Source organism: Leptodactylus fuscus, chromosome 5 (genome assembly GCF_031893055.1).
Source record: "Leptodactylus fuscus isolate aLepFus1 chromosome 5, aLepFus1.hap2, whole genome shotgun sequence".
NCBI classification, from domain to species: Eukaryota; Metazoa; Chordata; class Amphibia; order Anura; family Leptodactylidae; genus Leptodactylus; species Leptodactylus fuscus.
In genome coordinates this window covers 219471823-219491258 of record NC_134269.1, presented here as the reverse complement: position 1 = coordinate 219491258, position 19436 = coordinate 219471823, and the positions used below count along the sequence as shown (strand labels likewise).

Sequence of the window (19436 nt, the reverse complement as noted above, 5' to 3'; positions counted from 1 at the left end):
CAATTTATTGTACAATCAGTAGTGATGTCACTGCACCCACCTCATGATGTCATCGGCCACTGGCCAGAGGCTTGTCCTATCATTGTATAATATGGCTATCGAGTGCACTAGTGTTACAGCGCCACCCTCTGGTCACCAGTGGTTACTACAGGATATGCCATTTATAATGCTGGGGTCTTTTTACATGGCAGAAGGGCAAGCGTTGGGGTCTATGATGCCAAAAAAGGGGGTGCTTCCCCCTCCAGGCACCGATGCCCCGTATTCTTCTCCTGTAATACTGCTGTATACGGAGGATTTGCCGTCTTGTCTCTTCCTGCCATGACCCAGATCTTCCGCTCTCGTGTCCTCAGCTCCCCTCGTTCTCCGCTTTCAGGCCTACTCTTCTATTACCGCCACGTCCTGCCCCCGCCAGGTCCTGCGCCATCACATATCACCTCCCCCTCCTCCAGACAGAAACCTCATTCTGACTGTTCACATCTGAGGGTTTGTTACAGTACATCCAGGGATTACAGTCTGTTACACTGAATCAGTGAAGGACGTGTTAGTGTTATCAGCTCACAGAGCACTGTCCAGACTGGATACAATTGTAACAAACCCTCAGCTGTGAGAACTATTAGAGAATGGATTTCAATGTCACGAACTGGGGCGTGTAGATTTATGCAAACAGCCAAGATCTGCTAAAATGACAAGGCGCCCCTTGTATGGAAGATTAGAGGAATCTACTCCCATCATACCTGAGGAGGCCGCACTCTCCGGCATGGACGCTCTTGTTGACGCCGTCTCCATGAAGACGGCCCTGCCTGTGAATAGAGGGGGGGGAAGAGGTGCGGCGTCTGCAGGGCAGGAATTGGGAAGGAGTAAAGTTACGGGATTCAATGTAACCTATTGTAAAACTACAAATCCCAGCATGCCCTGACAGCCTGCATTATACTGGAAGTTGTAGTTTTGCAGCAGTTGACTACTGCCAGTCGCAGTTTGCAGCAGTTCCCTGCTTTCAGGTCATGCTGGGAGTTGTAGTTTTGCAGCAGTTGACCACTGTGAGTCGCAGTTTGCAGCAGTTCGCTGCTTTCAGGTCATGCTGGGAGTTGTAGTTTTGCAGCAGTTGACCACTGTGAGTCGCAGTTTGCAGCAGTTCGCTGCTTTCAGGATATGCTGGGAGTTGTAGTTTTGCAGCAGTTGACCACTGTGAGTCGCACTTTGCAGCAGTTCGCTCCTTTCAGGATATGCTGGGAGTTGTAGTTTTGCAGCAGTTGACCACTGTGAGTCGCACTTTGCAGCAGTTCGCTGCTTTCAGGATATGCTGAGAGTTGTAGTTATTAAACGGAGAGATACAAGTTATAAATCACCGCAACAATGTATCAACTTTCTTAAAGGGGAACTACACAAAATAAAGTCCCCCACATTACAAATTCATCTTCTGATGTGAATATTGAACGCCAGCTATCGCTCCATGTTATCAGCCGTTCCGGGCCAAATTTTGAGGTTTAAGCCCGCCCTTTTCTGAAGGGGGAGGGGCTTGAAAATGAAGCAACACAGATAGTATGGGGTTGAAATAACTTTATTTGTAGATGTTGTGATAGATACGAACCTTAAACCAGAGATTACAATATAGTTATGCAATATAAAGGGGGCGGGGCTGTGACTACATTCATGGTTGCCATGGATCAGGGAGTAGTCAGGTCCTATACAGTCTGTCCCCCCCCCCCCCCCTGTATTTGGTACGCCCTTCCCTTCCCCATTGTCAGTGTGTTCACCTCCCTATGACTATAACCCTATACTAGTGGTCAGATGAAGTTTTGCAGCAGACTGTAAGAGGCCGCCTTCATTATTGGAGGACGTTGTACTGACCTCTAGTGGCCAATAGGAGAACTACAAATTTTTTTTTTACATGGTCAGTCACAATTATTTTTTTTGTAGGGTGATGCAAACACTGATTTCTAAAAAAGGAAAAATTCAGAAATACATGAACGGGGGCGAATCTACAGATAAATCTTAATCAGGACTATGGGAAAGCTGGGTGACAACACCGGGGAAGGCCGTTCTGGTCGCCATTAGTCATGGTAGTGGATACAGCAGAATATACACAATCTGGCAACACTTTGGGGGGTCGGAACCTACCCGAAGCATTGTACACATAAACACTAGGGGGCGGTGTGTCTAATACTATATATAGAGATCACATTATATAATATACACATACATAATAAACCATCTACAGCACATTCACTGCCCTGGACTGAAGGATGCTGGGATTTAAAGGGCCGGTACACCTGTGCTCTACAATCTATTATTCCCTGTTATTAACCATAGGTGTGACCGATCTCACCATGATAAACAGTGCTACCGGCCCTTTAAGACAGCAGCCAGCCCCTTCTTATGTAATGGGCATTTTCACCTTGTATACATCCTAATGTTTCTCACAGCTGAGGTTCTGTTACACTATCAGCGCATCTAGTATCTACACTAGACGCCATTGTAACAAAACCTCAGCTGTGAGTACTTGGTTTATACAGGACAGAAAAATCTTATATTTTTTTTTGGATATTGAGGAGAACGGAGAGAGGCGCCCCTTTAAGAGACGCCATAATGTGACGGTGGCTGAGCCCTATACACTATATACACAGCTATGCGATAAATACAGTCTTCATATAAATAGATAGGGGGCGCCTCACACCTCAATATAGAACATCCCATATAACATGTACCCCAAGACCCCGCTAATATTGTAAGACACGTCCCCCTCCATCAGTAACCCCTTCCCTTCTGTCACCCTCTTCTTACGGATCATTATGTAGTTCTATTCCAGGATTGTTCGGTCACATCTATTTCTTGGAAAGCTGGGTGACGACCATGGTTGGTGGGTTAGAGTCACATGGCGGAGTCTGGAGAGGTGAAATAGTAAAGGGTTAAAGTGGCTGAGACTACGCCGGGGCCCCGGGCTGGCCAATGCCACATTACTATAGAGCGCTGCACATGGCAGGACTCAGCAATAGGATTACAGTCTATGGGCTCAGATCGCTGACCATTGTGGGGTCACCCCCTAGAGGGGCTTAAAATCCCCCCCCATTAAAAAAGAAATAAAATGGACATGTAAATAAGACACCCCCCCCCCCCTCTCCAGACTAGAGCAAACCCCCCCCCCCCAGTATTATACCATATGGGGCACTAACCACATTACACCATATGGGGGCGCTATACTGTGTGCCACCATTATAAGAGCCAGTAACTGTCAGCCATGTTTGTAGCCCTTTGCACACTGGCCATTCTGCGTATTCTCACAGGTCCATCACCCAGCTTTCCAAAAGTTCTGAAAGGGAAGCCAACCAAGGATTAGGTTACCACTTTAGTATAGCTACCATACAGGACCCTAGAAAAGCTGGGGCAACATTATTCTCCTCCGTGGCCACCTCACTGGTCCCTGGCAGTGCAGGGGAATCATATCGACAGCACTACTAGCCGTCACCCAACTTCTCCAGAACCCTGAATGGTAAATCCACTTAGGAATAAATGAACTGTTCCTGTGTTGCTGCCATTCCGGACGTTACAGAGCCCCAGCTTTACTGGGATCCTGAACAGCACTTTTCCCTGCACATACATCACCTTCTTCTGCTACTTTAACAGACCCTGCCATAACCCTACTGTCACCCAACTTTTCTAGAACTCTGAAAGGCAAACTTGCCGAGGAATAGATTCCCTGTTCATGTTGTGCTGTATAACTGGACACCATCAAGCCTGGGGATACATAACGTCAGCTCCTAGGTGTTGCTGCCACAAAGCTTTCCCACAACCCTGAATGGTTGACAATGAATTAGATTTTGTTGGGGGTGCAGGCCTCTATCTGAGCTCATTGAGCAGCTGGCCCCAGTAGGAGGTGTCCGTGCCCACACCATTGTCCTCCTCTAGCCCGCTGAAGCTGATGTCCAGCAGGATCTTACTGAGGCTCTCGTCCTTCGTGTCCAGCACCAGCCCCTCCAGGAGCGATCGGTTAGTGGCGCCTCCTACTTGCAGCTCCTTGGAACAGCGTCGATGTTTGCGAGCTTCGCCAGGCGTGTCCAGGGTTTCCAGCTGAGGGGAAGCGGGTGAACAAGTGCCCATCGGATCAGGGGGGGAACCAAAATAGGGCAAGTCTTTGAAAGGAGTCTCCCAAAAACTGAGGGTACCAAAACTGTCCTTGAAGGGGGTAAGGGCGGAGCCTCGGGGGATTCTGACAGGGCTGAACTCTGGCAAGGGGTCTTGTGTCAGGGGAGAGTCCGACTCCCAGGGCTGGAGGCAGGAAGAGTCGCTCATTGGTTTGCTGGGAGTAGATGAAGCAGGGGGCTTCATGAACTTCTCCTTAACGGGGGTCTTGAAGGAGTAGCCCTCATCTTGGGTGAGCTGGGACGGGCCCTCCTGGGGTTGGGTGTCCTGCAGGAAGGAGAACTGGGTGTCCAAACCGGAGTCAGAAGAGCTGGTGTCAGGGAGAACCAGCTCCGGCTCCTGAGATCCCGGGGTGACCAGCTGCTGCTTCCTCCTCGAGCCGTTCACCCGCGGGCATTGAGGGAGGCCGGTCTGCAAGGTGGAGGAGTCCGGCTCAATCTTATCGGGTTCTGGCAGAGGCGGCTCCTCCATCTCCAACACAACCTGGAAGAAAAACAAGGCACAGGCTGAAAACCTGAACAGACCAGAAACTTCTCACAGCTGAGGGGACGTTCCACTGTCTCCAGTTTAGCCAATCCTCTATGGTGGTCTGGATACAATTGTAACAAACCATCAGCTGTTAGACGTATCAAAGCTGAACGGATCCTGAAGTGTTTCAGCTCAATGTCAGCACGCTTAAAGTAGCTTTATTATTAAAGGCATGGTAGGGGATAAGTGTCAGGTCAGTGGGGACCCCCAGCAATCAGGAGAGGGGGCCCCAAGTGAACAAGGTACCAGTGCACTTGGCCTGTCCAGCTCTCCATAGACTTCGATCGCTCTGGTGACTTCAGTTATTGAACGTACTTGTATTCCATTCACAGGAAGGCTGCAGAGAATTTTGGGCCCCATTCTCCTAAATGCTGGGGGGCCCAGCGACCTGACACTTATCCTCTACCCTGTGGCTTTAATAACAATACCCCTTTAACATGGCGCTGGACTGTCAAGGGTCCCATACCGGATAACATGGAGGAGATTACAGCGGGCGGTCTTTACCCCAATGTACTAACCTTGGGGGCGATCTTGACCCGCTTGCTGTTGCGGGGCCCCTCACAGGTCCCCAGGTTTGGATTGAAGGCCTCCATCGGAGAGAAGATCAAGGGCTGCGTAACAGGAAACTGCACAGGGATCAGATAGGAGTCGACCCTTGGCAGGAGAGGTTTCATCTTGCGCTCGGGAGCTGGAGGAGAAGAAGGGTCTGGGGTCAGTCTTAAGTTACACTCCAAGCTGCATGCGAGGAGGAGGCAGACGGGAACTCACCCCTGATGTTACTCGCAACGTTCTGCATGTTCTTAGTCACCTCCGGGATCGGCCGCTGCTGCTACAAGAGAAAGACTCAAATAAACCCAACATAGACCCCGGACAAATCCCATAAATACTGCTACCCCCGTCATGTGCAGAATGAAGAGCGCTGCAGATTTCTGATAGACTTGGGGGTTCAATTCCTCAAAAGATCTCAGCTGAAGATCTGTACAAATCTAATACTGCTCACAGCTGAGGCTTTGTTACAGTTGCATCCAGTCTAGATAATCCTCAGTGAGCTAAATAATGATGGATTGTTACAATGTATCAGTGAAGGAGAAAATATAAGGAGCGGAAAGAGATCTGTACTGAAGAGTCACTGGACAAGATGTAATTGTAACAAACCATCAGCTGTGTGAAGTGTTCAGACTCTATAGGGTTCCCTACAGAGATTAATACCGTCTAAATCTTAGGAGGAGAATCTGTTTCTTTTTGCAAATTTAGACAAGAAGTGTTCAGAGAAATATCAGGACACAAATACTTACTGGTTCACTGCAGGTGGAGGACGAGGAGCTGGAAGCCTGAAGATGAAGATGGAGAAGACGACGAAGAAGACGAAGAAGACAGCAGCCGAGGAAAGAAGAGAAAATAATTACAAATCTGGTACTTGAAAAGGTTTTAGGGCCCCTTCACACTGATACGCTGCCTGATTCTGAACGTTAAAACACGGTGAGAATCAGCGCGTATAAAGCAGATCCCATTCATTTCTATGGGAGCCGGCAAACGAGCACTCTCCATTGAAATGAATGGGCTGCTTCTTTCACTATGAGCGCTCCCATTGAAGTGAATAGGAAGCGCTCGCATGTACGGCTAAGACTGAGCCGAGCGCCGGGCCCCTTCACACGGCGAGCCGTACACACGAGCGCTTCCCATTCACTTCAATGGGAGCGCTCATAGTGAAAGAAGCAGCCCATTCATTTCAATGGAGAGTGCTCGTATGCCGGCTCACATTGAAATGAATGGGATCTGCTTTATACGCGCTGATTCTGACCGTGTTTTAACGTTCAGAATCAGGCAGCGTATCAGTAGTGTGAATGCACCCTTACTGTGTGAACGAGCATTACAGCCTGCATTATACTCCAGAGCTGCGCTCACTATTCTGCTGGTGCAGTCACTGTGTACATACATTACATTACTTATCCTGTATTATACTCCAGAGCTGCGCTCACTATTCTGCTGGTGCAGTCACTGTGTACATACATTACATTACTTATCCTGTATTATACTCCAGAGCTGCACTCACTATTCTGCTGGTGCAGTCACTGTGTACATACATTACATTACTTATCCTGTATTATACTCCAGAGCTGCGCTCACTATTCTGCTGGTGCAGTCACTGTGTACATACATTACATTACTTATCCTGTATTATACTCCAGGGCTGCGCTCACTATTCTGCTGGTACAGTCACTGTGTACATACATTACATTACTTATCCTGTATTATACTCCAGAGCTGCGCTCACTATTCTGCTGGTACAGTCACTGTGTACATACATTACATTACTTATCCTGTATTACACTCCAGAGCTGCGCTCACTATTCTGCTGGTACAGTCACTGTGTACATACATTACATTACTTATCCTGTATTATACCCCAGAGCTGCGCTCACTATTCTGCTGGTACAGTCACTGTGTACATACATTACATTACTTATCCTGCATTATACTCCAGAGCTGCACTCACTATTCTGCAGACTTCCTGTCTGTAATCCTCTAGCTCTGGAGCACAACACCAGCTGGATGCCATATTTGCGCCTACCTTGAATACCTGGTCGAGGGTCAGGCAGCGGTTGGCCTGGGGGTGGATGGTCCAGTAGGAGATCTTGTTGTTGCTCGGGCTCTCCCGTACAAACATGTCGTGCAGGGAGAGGTTGTGCCTGATGGAGTTCTATGGAGGTCGATATGCAGAGGTTAGGAGTGACTAGTGAGCAGGACTCTGCCCCTCCTCCGTCTCACCACCATACTTTACCTTCCAGCCCGGTTTGGCCACGTGCTTGAAGTAGGGGAAGTGCTCCTCGATCCAGGTGTAGATGTCTTTCAGGGTCATCCTCTTGGAGGGCGTGCTGTTAATGGCAAACTGGATGAGGGCCATGTAGGAGTATGGGGGGCGCTCACAGGCATCCCCCTGCCAGGGCTGAGACGTTGCCGGGGCCGCCTTGTGTTCTTCCTGCACCTGAAGACACAAGAGAGTAACCAAGGCTCACAGAACGTTACACGCCAGCAAAACGACATCTCCTACAGTGATCGGGGCATGCTGGGAGTTGTAGTTCTGCTGTATCTGGATAAAACATAATAAATCAGAGACCTTTTACTCCTCCCACTTGTCCCTTTACCTTTGAGGGGTCGGTCACAGGGGTGCAGTTTTCCTTCTCTGCAGCCTCAGCCTTGCCGTCACAGGGTCCCAGCCCGTCGGAGCTCATCTTCCCCAGCCAGTGTATATTGGTCAGGCTGTCGTCCAGCTCCGGCCCCTCCTTGGTAGCTGCTGCTGATGAAACAGAAGACGATGAGACGAAGTCAGGAGGAGATCAGCGTCACCTCACAAGAACGACGGCCACTGATCCCCCCCATGTCAGTGTCAGACTGGAGTCCAGAATAGGAGAAAGTGCTGTAACAACTGGACTGATACATTGTACTGACAGCTCCTCTGTACACTGATACATTGTACCAAACATCAGCCCTGCTCTCTACCCTCATATACGGTAACTCTCATCCCTTCACTGACACATTGTAACAAACAATGTTTTTAGCCTCTGAATGGAAACTGACAACAAGTAGAGTTGTTGAAGATGACAAAGCTTTGAAGTGTGAAGCTTTATTGAGAGCAGTGATGTACGCACCGTCCTCCTGATGACACGGGGCGGGGGTCTCCAGCTGGATGGTCTCGATTTCCTCGGCCGCTTTGCTTTGGAGTCCGAGTTTCTCGACCTGTGTGTGGAAGGAGCCGCTGCCAGTGATGAGGATGAACTTGTTGGGGGCGCCGCTCTCCTTCCCCCGCACGGTCAGGGCCTGGATGATACTCTCTACGTCAGAGTCGGGGGGGATGACCACCAGCTGAGTATCGGGGATGGTCGGGTGACCCATGACCTTAACCCCTGAGAGACCAGGGGTCTCAGCCGGAGATCTCGGAGCAGAAGAAGATGCCGCGGTTCCTCCACTGTGGTCCTGGCTTGGGGGCGCTGGTTTGGCCTCATGTACCCCCTTTTTCTGCCCCAGATCCTGCTTCCTTCGTTCTCCTGTACCGGTCACGGCGGTCTGCCTCTGTTCAGGGGTCCCTGGGCCGCGGACGCCATCTTGATTGGGGAGGTTGAGCCTACGTCGTCTTAGTATGAGGGGCCTTCGGGGGCTGGATCTCATGATGCCGCAACATAAGTGGTCGCCATTGGAAGAACGGATCCTGCAAGAGGATAGGACGGGGAGAATGAATGGAATCCTGGAAAAGCTGGGTGACCGGGGCAGCTAGTGACATCACCCAGCTTTCCCACAGCCCAGAATGACAATGTTGCATTGTTATTAAGATTGTCACTCCTCTCTGCTATGGGTAACTGTAGCTCACCCAGCTTTCCCAAAGACAGCTTGAGAAAATATTTACCGGCAGCAGTAATAAGTGTCAAGCCTTTGGGAAAGCTGGGTGACAGTTTCCCACGACCTAGAATGATAATGTGCATTGCTATGAGCAGGGAGGAGCGACAATGCTGTAGGGAATTACAGCCGTCACCCAGCTTTCCTACTGTCTAAAATGACAATGTTTGACTAATATGAGCAGGGACGAGGAACAGTCCTGTAATAAACTGTAACTGTCACCCAGCTTTCCTATAGCCCAGAATGAAAATGTTGCATTGACATGAGTAGACAAATGTGACTATTCTGTGTAAAACTATAACACAGCTTTCCCACGGCAGGAAATCGATATGATACATTGATATAAGTAGGGAGGAGTGACCATGCTGAGGACCGTAGCTGTCACCCAACTTTCCCACAGCCCAGAATGTGAATATTGTATGTTAGTAGGGGAGAATGATAATACTGAAGACCGTAGCTGTCACCCAGCTTTCCCACAGCCCAGAATGTGAATATTGTATGTTAGTAGGGGAGAGTGATAATACTGAAGACTGTAGCTGTCACCCAGCTTTCCCACAGCCCAGAATGTGAATATTGTATGTTAGTAGGGGAGAATGATAATACTGAAGACCGTAGCTGTCACCCAGCTTTCCCACAGCCCAGAATGTGAATATTGTATGTTAGTAGGGGAGAGTGATAATACTGAAGACTGTAGCTGTCACCCAGCTTTCCCAAACACAGTCTAACAAAATATTCATCAGAATGGGGGGCGACTTGGAAATGCATTGTAATGGGGTTTTATAATGTCAGGGATTGCGGTGGTCCGCGGCCTGTCAGGGCAGCGGTCCGCGGGCTGTCAGGGCAGCGGTCCGCGGGCTGTCAGGGCAGCGGTCCGCGGGCTGTCAGGGCAGCGGTCCGCGGGCTGTCAGGGCAGCGGTCCGCGGGCTGTCAGGGTAGCGGTCCGCGGGCTGTCAGGGCAGCGGTCCGCGGGCTGTCAGGGTAGCGGTCCGCGGGCTGTCAGGGCAGCGGTCCGCGGGCTGTCAGGGCAGCGGTCCGCGGGCTGTCAGGGCAGCGGTCCGCGGGCTGTCAGGGTAGCGGTCCGCGGGCTGTCAGGGTAGTGGTCCGCAGCCGTCATGAGACTACAACCCCCATCATGCCCTGCTGGCCACAGCCATTCCAGCCATGTGACGCACTGACATACATTAGAGGAACCATGGACAGCGAATTATATTTTCCCTGGTGGTAATGCTGGACATGTCGCCCATTCTTAGGACACGCCCCCTTGACTAACAAAGTGCACGCAGCAGCAAATTGGTGAACTAATCAGATTTAGATACAGAAGAAAACTACAGCAGGTGTGAACAGGACCTTAGTCACCCTGATATTGGGATCTGTCACTGCTGAGAGTCGCCCCCTGATGGCCGTCAGTGCCTGGGAACATTCCAGATTGGACCCAAACCCCCATAATATATCTCACAGCTGAGGACTTGTTACAATGTCTCCAGGATAGACACCTGTCAGGACTCCAGGACGATACAATGTAACAATCCCTCAGCACAGGCTGGATACACTGCAGCAGACCCTCAGCTGTGACAAGCACAAGGTCAGTGACAGTATAGGGCATGCTGGGAGTTGTAGTCCTGCAGCAGTCACCGCATACAACCATCGGTAATGCCCCATCAGTACACACCAAGCCCAGGACTAGACACTGGACAGCGGGGCATGCTGGGACCTGCTGTGTGACCTCGGGCCTATCCTATACGGCGCCACCGCAGGCACCAACCCAGGACCATTCCCTCCTCACAGACCCCGCCCCCTCACCACCCTGCAGCCGCCATACACACCCACCCGGTACCGGCGCACGGGCCTCTAGCTCCGGATCTTCACCTTTCCCTTCTTTCCGTTCCTGCCGTAGTTTGAATTTGCGCGCTTTGCGACACGTCGCGTCACATGACCTAGTCAGACCAATGGTTTTCGGCTCCCTATGACGTCAGCAACGTTTAGCCAATTGAAATGCCTCTCCCTGATTAGCCAATCAAGATGTGACCGTTAGGGCACTGAGAGAACTTAGCCAATCAGCGACGAGAGCTGTGAGGAGTGACCAATGAGAGCGGGCGCTGGCCGGTGAGAGCGGACCGGACGCCGGGACTGCGGAGAACCGGGAGATTCAGGTGATGAGGCGGGAGGGGGAGGTGTGTGAGCGGCGGAGAGATGAGATTTAGGTACGTATGGCTATATGTGTGTATATACTTATATGTATAGTAGGTATACAGTGTGTGTATGCAGAGTATGTATTGTATATATACAGTGTGTGTATGCAGAGTATGTATTGTGTGTATATACAGTGTGTGTATGCAGAGTATGTATTGTGTGTATATACAGTGTGTGTATGTAGAGTATGTATTGTGTGTGTATATACAGTGTGTGTATGTAGAATATGTATTGTGTGTATATACAGTGTGTGTATGTAGAGTATGTATTGTGTGTATATACAGTGTGTGTATGTAGAGTATGTATTGTGTGTGTATATACAGTGTGTGTATGTAGAGTATGTATTGTATATATACAGTGTGTGTATGTAGAGTATGTATTGTGTGTATATACAGTGTGTGTATGTAGAGTATGTATTGTGTGTATATACAGTGTGTGTATGTAGAGTATGTATTGTGTGTATATACAGTGTGTGTATGTAGAGTATGTATTGTGTGTATATACAGTGTGTGTATATACAGTGTGTGTATGTAGAGTATGTATTGTGTGTATATACAGTGTGTGTATGTAGAGTATGTATTGTGTGTATATACAGTGTGTGTATGTAGAGTATGTATTGTGTGTGTATATATACAGTGTGTGTATGTAGAGTATGTATTGTGTGTGTATATATACAGTGTGTGTATGTAGAGTATGTATTGTGTGTGTATATACAGTGTGTGTATGTAGAGTATGTATTGTGTGTGTATATACAGTGTGTGTATGTAGAGTATGTATTGTGTGTGTATATACAGTGTGTGTATGTAGAGTATGTATTGTGTGTGTATATATACAGTGTGTGTATGTAGAGTATGTATTGTGTGTGTATATATACAGTGTGTGTATGTAGAGTATGTATTGTGTGTGTATATATACAGTGTGTGTATGTAGAGTATGTATTGTGTGTGTATATATACAGTGTGTGTATGTAGAGTATGTATTGTGTGTGTATATATACAGTGTGTGTATGTAGAGTATGTATTGTGTGTGTATATATACAGTGTGTGTATGTAGAGTATGTATTGTGTGTGTATATATACAGTGTGTGTATGTAGAGTATGTATTGTGTGTGTATATATACAGTGTGTGTATGTAGAGTATGTATTGTGTGTGTATATATACAGTGTGTGTATGTAGAGTATGTATTGTGTGTGTATATATACAGTGTGTGTATGTAGAGTATGTATTGTGTGTGTATATATACAGTGTGTGTATGTAGAGTATGTATTGTGTGTGTATATATACAGTGTGTGTATGTAGAGTATGTATTGTGTGTGTATATATACAGTGTGTGTATGTAGAGTATGTATTGTGTGTGTATATATACAGTGTGTGTATGTAGAGTATGTATTGTGTGTGTATATATACAGTGTGTGTATGTAGAGTATGTATTGTGTGTGTATATATACAGTGTGTGTATGTAGAGTATGTATTGTGTGTGTATATATACAGTGTGTGTATGTAGAGTATGTATTGTGTGTGTATATATACAGTGTGTGTATGTAGAGTATGTATTGTGTGTGTATATATACAGTGTGTGTATGTAGAGTATGTATTGTGTGTGTATATATACAGTGTGTGTATGTAGAGTATGTATTGTGTGTGTATATATACAGTGTGTGTATGTAGAGTATGTATTGTGTGTGTATATATACAGTGTGTGTATGTAGAGTATGTATTGTGTGTGTATATATACAGTGTGTGTATGTAGAGTATGTATTGTGTGTGTATATATACAGTGTGTGTATGTAGAGTATGTATTGTGTGTGTATATATACAGTGTGTGTATGTAGAGTATGTATTGTGTGTGTATATATACAGTGTGTGTATGTAGAGTATGTATTGTGTGTGTATATATACAGTGTGTGTATGTAGAGTATGTATTGTGTGTGTATATATACAGTGTGTGTATGTAGAGTATGTATTGTGTGTGTATATATACAGTGTGTGTATGTAGAGTATGTATTGTGTGTGTATATATACAGTGTGTGTATGTAGAGTATGTATTGTGTGTGTATATATACAGTGTGTGTATGTAGAGTATGTATTGTGTGTGTATATATACAGTGTGTGTATGTAGAGTATGTATTGTGTGTGTATATATACAGTGTGTGTATGTAGAGTATGTATTGTGTGTGTATATATACAGTGTGTGTATGTAGAGTATGTATTGTGTGTGTATATATACAGTGTGTGTACGTAGAGTATGTATTGTGTGTGTATATATACAGTGTGTGTACGTAGAGTATGTATTGTGTGTGTATATATACAGTGTGTGTACGTAGAGTATGTATTGTGTGTGTATATATACAGTGTGTGTACGTAGAGTATGTATTGTGTGTGTATATATACAGTGTGTGTACGTAGAGTATGTATTGTGTGTGTATATATACAGTGTGTGTACGTAGAGTATGTATTGTGTGTGTATATATACAGTGTGTGTACGTAGAGTATGTATTGTGTGTGTATATATACAGTGTGTGTACGTAGAGTATGTATTGTGTGTGTATATATACAGTGTGTGTACGTAGAGTATGTATTGTGTGTGTGTATATATACAGTGTGTGTACGTAGAGTATGTATTGTGTGTGTGTATATATACAGTGTGTGTACGTAGAGTATGTATTGTGTGTGTGTATATATACAGTGTGTGTACGTAGAGTATGTATTGTGTGTGTGTATATATACAGTGTGTGTACGTAGAGTATGTATTGTGTGTGTGTATATATACAGTGTGTGTACGTAGAGTATGTATTGTGTGTGTGTATATATACAGTGTGTGTACGTAGAGTATGTATTGTGTGTGTGTATATATACAGTGTGTGTACGTAGAGTATGTATTGTGTGTGTGTATATATACAGTGTGTGTACGTAGAGTATGTATTGTGTGTGTGTATATATACAGTGTGTGTACGTAGAGTATGTATTGTGTGTGTGTATATATACAGTGTGTGTACGTAGAGTATGTATTGTGTGTGTGTATATATACAGTGTGTGTACGTAGAGTATGTATTGTGTGTGTGTATATATACAGTGTGTGTACGTAGAGTATGTATTGTGTGTGTGTATATATACAGTGTGTGTACGTAGAGTATGTATTGTGTGTGTGTATATATACAGTGTGTGTACGTAGAGTATGTATTGTGTGTGTGTATATATACAGTGTGTGTACGTAGAGTATGTATTGTGTGTGTGTATATATACAGTGTGTGTACGTAGAGTATGTATTGTGTGTGTGTATATATACAGTGTGTGTACGTAGAGTATGTATTGTGTGTGTGTATATATACAGTGTGTGTACGTAGAGTATGTATTGTGTGTGTGTATATATACAGTGTGTGTACGTAGAGTATGTATTGTGTGTGTGTATATATACAGTGTGTGTACGTAGAGTATGTATTGTGTGTGTGTATATATACAGTGTGTGTACGTAGAGTATGTATTGTGTGTGTGTATATATACAGTGTGTGTACGTAGAGTATGTATTGTGTGTGTGTATATATACAGTGTGTGTACGTAGAGTATGTATTGTGTGTGTGTATATATACAGTGTGTGTACGTAGAGTATGTATTGTGTGTGTGTATATATACAGTGTGTGTACGTAGAGTATGTATTGTGTGTGTATATATACAGTGTGTGTACGTAGAGTATGTATTGTGTGTGTGTATATATACAGTGTGTGTACGTAGAGTATGTATTGTGTGTGTATATATACAGTGTGTGTACGTAGAGTATGTATTGTGTGTGTATATATACAGTGTGTGTACGTAGAGTATGTATTGTGTGTGTGTGTATATATACAGTGTGTGTACGTAGAGTATGTATTGTGTGTGTGTATATATACAGTGTGTGTACGTAGAGTATGTATTGTGTGTGTGTATATATACAGTGTGTGTACGTAGAGTATGTATTGTGTGTGTGTATATATACAGTGTGTGTACGTAGAGTATGTATTGTGTGTGTGTGTATATATACAGTGTGTGTACGTAGAGTATGTATTGTGTGTGTGTGTATATATACAGTGTGTGTACGTAGAGTATGTATTGTGTGTGTGTGTATATATACAGTGTGTGTACGTAGAGTATGTATTGTGTGTGTGTGTATATATACAGTGTGTGTACGTAGAGTATGTATTGTGTGTGTGTGTATATATACAGTGTGTGTACGTAGAGTATGTATTGTGTGTGTGTGTATATATACAGTGTGTGTACGTAGAGTATGTATTGTGTGTGTGTATATATACAGTGTGTGTACGTAGAGTATGTATTGTGTGTGTGTATATATACAGTGTGTGTATGTAGAGTATGTATTGTGTGTGTGTATATATACAGTGTGTGTATGTAGAGTATGTATTGTGTGTGTGTATATATACAGTGTGTGTATGTAGAGTATGTATTGTGTGTGTGTGTGTATATATACAGTGTGTGTATGTAGAGTATGTATTGTGTGTGTGTGTGTATATATACAGTGTGTGTATGTAGAGTATGTATTGTGTGTGTGTGTGTATATATACAGTGTGTGTATGTAGAGTATGTATTGTGTGTGTGTGTATATATACAGTGTGTGTATGTAGAGTATGTATTGTGTGTGTGTGTATATATACAGTGTGTGTATGTAGAGTATGTATTGTGTGTGTGTGTATATATACAGTGTGTGTATGTAGAGTATGTATTGTGTGTGTGTGTATATATACAGTGTGTGTACGTAGAGTATGTATTGTGTATATATACAGTGTGTGTATGCAGAGTATGTATTGTGTATATATACAGTGTGTGTATATACTTGCGTGTATCAAAGCATATATATATATATGTGTGTGTATGTATTGTATACTTGTGTATTTATATGTATACAATGTGTATGTACAGTATATATTGTGTGTGTATGTATAACTGTAAAAATCGCAGCACACCCATGTATATATATATATATGTATCCACACTCACCCATCTTATGACATCATAGACCGCTGTCTCCGCCCACAATGTGACACGTGTCTTTATTACGCGGATACGAGAAATCTTGACTTGCGGCCCCGGTGACCACTGTCAGGCACCATAATACAGTTATGAGGCTGGAGGACCCCTTTAATGTCCTGCTCTATCATCCAGTGCCCTGAATCTCCTCCAATTGATAACGTGGCCCCCACAATGTGAGCACAATTGATTCCCCAAGCACCAACCAGATCTGTGATGTGTCGGCGAGCGATGATGATGATGATAACCCTCGTTGTTATTCCTGCAGACTTCCTCGGTGAGGCGTGCCGCTCCTCCGCGCCGCTCCATCATGTGGGTCTCACTCCCCCACTTACTCACTGCTGATGCCGCCAAGGAAACGGACTGCCTGTAACCCCCGGAAAGGTCGCCTCGTCTTCCTGGAGAGCCCACAGGAGGGTCTGCTCCATGAGTATGGGGCTGCTCCACCAAAAGCCGAGACCAGATGTGTCCCCACCAAACCCCTGGATCACAGCGCCTCCACCTCTTGGGTAATTGGGGAGGGGGTTGTATTTTATTCTAAACGCATCCACTTTTTTAGGAAGTGGCTTAATCTGTGTCCTTGTATAAGTGAAGATTGGTCATAGGCTCTTAAAGGGGTGCAGTTTAGGAAACTGATTTCTCATTTGCCCCAAATGAAGACCCTCCTGGGCTGAGAGGAGCTATAAAGAGAATCTGGAGGACCTGGTGTTCCATGACTATGCAGTGAGTGTAATACTTCACTTCTCCTTTGGGGGCGCTGCAGAGAAACTAAGCACTGGCTGCTTAACGCCCTAATGGATCACAGCTGAACATTCTTAATCTATGATTGTTAGGCACTGCATCGCTAGCAACCAGAATGCCTGACAAGTTCACCTTCTAGCCTAGCTGGCACCGTGCAGACAGACCAGGTACAGTCACATTATTCCAAAGCCGCAGTATTAATGAGATTTTTCTATAATTTATCTATAACCTCCTAGATTGTATCCTCTATACCAGCACTGCTCATCTTGAGCTTCCTAACCCAGGAATAGAATGCCTGTCCTTCAGTAAAGACTGACACTTACATGACTAGAGCAGTGGAGGCCTACAAAGTAATGCAGGGTGATATGAGAACATCTATAGGGCATTGTTATGGCAGACATTATGGCATCAGACCCCTCAGGTCACTTTTTGCTGGAAGTGGTGAATTTTCTCAAACTTCCTGCTTGTTTCATTGCCCCTGTCTAGCATGGACTGACTGCGCTTTGTCCTACACAGGTTTCACCACAGTTTGACCGAGCCCTAGAGCTGCACTTTCCTGCTCGCCAACGCCGTCGCCACGTCTCCAACAACAGCACCGTACACAGCCAGGCCATGGGCGGAAACCGGAATCCGGTCAGGGCGGCGGGGAGGAAGCAGAGTGTCTGTAAATTCCCATCCTTATCATTCTCACCTGCTAAGATTCTAGAGACTCAGTCATTCTGCTCTACAAGGAGGACAAAGCAAAACCTGGCTGTGCCCGCAACAGTGCCCGCGTCTCCGCCCACCCCGCGGGGACATTGTAGTGAAATGCCCAGCCCTCCAGATATACAGACTCCAAGCCCTGCGCCAAAGCCATGTGCTGCAGCTGAGATCCAGACGCCGCTCTCCAGGAGGTGCGAGGAACCGGGGGAAGATCCTGACACGCCGCTGGCAAACGGCCCAGGACAGGTACTGGCAGAGGACACTCCGGAGCATGAATATGGCATGCGGCCCACCTGGAGGAGGAGGCAGGCACTGATGAGATACCTGAAATCACGGGGGAGGCTGAAGAGCAGCCAAATCCTGGTGAAGCCCTGAGAGCCGGACTCGAGTGTGAATTGTGTCTATGTGAATAAATAATAAAAGACTGCAAGTAACAGAAAATCTCTGGCTATCATGGGATGGCAGTGGTAACGGGTGCAAGGTGTATACAGCATGCTGGGCGCTGTAGTGTCTCTATAGCCAGCGAATGGGGTGTGCTAGGTGGGTAGGATCTAAATGGCAAGAACATCGTTCTATGGGGAGCCTTGTATATAAAGTTTCCCTCCAGTCAGGGGATGAAGGAGCCGTACAACCAATACAGAGTTTTATTGGCATTGTCTTGGCGACTATAGCACCCAACGTGCAGCTGCGTCTCTCCACACCCCATGACAGATCATAATAGGAGGCACACCTTAAAGTCAGAGGTGCTAGATTCCTGTATATTGTTGGGAAAGCCTTTCTTAAAGGGGTGGTTGCATCTGCTTTCATCCAAAGTGCAACATCAGTCCACAGATTGTATTGCATTCACTTTGGTGAAACTGAGCTGCAATACCAGACACAGCCTATGCTCAAGGGTGGCGCTGTTTTTGGAACAAAGGCGTCATTTTATACTGATTCTGTACTGTCTGTTTATTTGTGAATAATCTGATCTACCCTCTGTGGTGTACACAAGTCTAAGACCCCCTCCCCTGCCATAGCACTGGCCTGTCCAAGTACAGGAGGCGTGTCTCAGACTACCACAGTGTAGCATCTATGACTGGGTTATTCGCCGTAGTGTTTGCTTATGATCTTCTGGCAGAAGAAATATCGACACAAAATGAAGGATCAGCTAATACCTTGCCTGCAGAATCACAAGATTCCTGAAGATCTCCTTCAGAGCTGCAGCTTCTACTGACCCCCTATTACCAGCACTGACCCCTAGTACTGGTCTGTCAATCATAGACCCTTCGTTGGTGCACATAGGATGCCCTAAATAACGTAAGAACCCTATTATGGGGTAATATCATGTCCTGTGATAATATAGGTGTCCTTGTAATAATCCCAGGAACAAGCAAAGGTTCCAGATATTCAGACTCCGTCTCTGCAGAAGATCATTAGGATCGGGATAGTTTCTAAACTTTCTGTTCACCCATGTAGGTAAAGGTCTACGTCCTCGGCGATTGTCATTTGCACCCGTTACATGTCGACTGACTTGTAGGGTTGTGACCTCCAGCTGTAGTCATTGGGCACGTTCTGGGGTTCTAAAGAACATTGCGGCAGATCAGATCCTGCGTCACCAGTGGTCCATAATGGAGGACCTGAGGAGATGTGTCTGAGATGACCCCGGGGATAGAGTTGGAGGTCACAGCTCCACCACAAGTCAGCAACATGGTTGTCACCTTGTAAGGATCATCGTCCTGTGCTTCAGAGGA

At 46.0% G+C, this 19436-nt stretch overlaps 2 protein-coding genes across 3 annotated transcripts; one reads left to right on the top strand and one right to left on the bottom strand.

Annotated features, from left to right (window-relative positions):
* Nucleotides 1–3570: 3570 nt before the first annotated feature.
* Nucleotides 3571–10937, bottom strand: FOXM1 (forkhead box M1). The gene is made up of 9 exons (XM_075275445.1): nucleotides 10885–10937; nucleotides 8316–8872; nucleotides 7812–7960; nucleotides 7448–7651; nucleotides 7238–7366; nucleotides 5961–5996; nucleotides 5434–5494; nucleotides 5184–5353; nucleotides 3571–4620 (listed from the first exon to the last, which is right to left on the bottom strand). Exons 2-9 carry the CDS (start codon nucleotides 8830–8832, stop codon nucleotides 3835–3837), a joined length of 2052 nt encoding a protein of 683 aa, XP_075131546.1. The 5' UTR covers nucleotides 8833–8872; nucleotides 10885–10937; the 3' UTR covers nucleotides 3571–3834.
* Nucleotides 10938–11134: 197 nt separating this feature from the next.
* On the top strand, nucleotides 11135–18116 carry RHNO1 (RAD9-HUS1-RAD1 interacting nuclear orphan 1). Of its 2 annotated transcripts, none has more exons than XM_075275442.1 (3): nucleotides 11135–11207; nucleotides 16532–16772; nucleotides 17521–18116. In XM_075275442.1, exons 2-3 carry the CDS (start codon nucleotides 16608–16610, stop codon nucleotides 18079–18081), a joined length of 726 nt encoding a protein of 241 aa, XP_075131543.1. In that variant the 5' UTR covers nucleotides 11135–11207; nucleotides 16532–16607; the 3' UTR covers nucleotides 18082–18116. The 2 variants fall into 2 exon arrangements, with proteins under 2 accessions (XP_075131543.1, XP_075131542.1); XM_075275441.1 differs by having other exon boundaries at nucleotides 11180–11258.
* Nucleotides 18117–19436: the final 1320 nt, after the last annotated feature.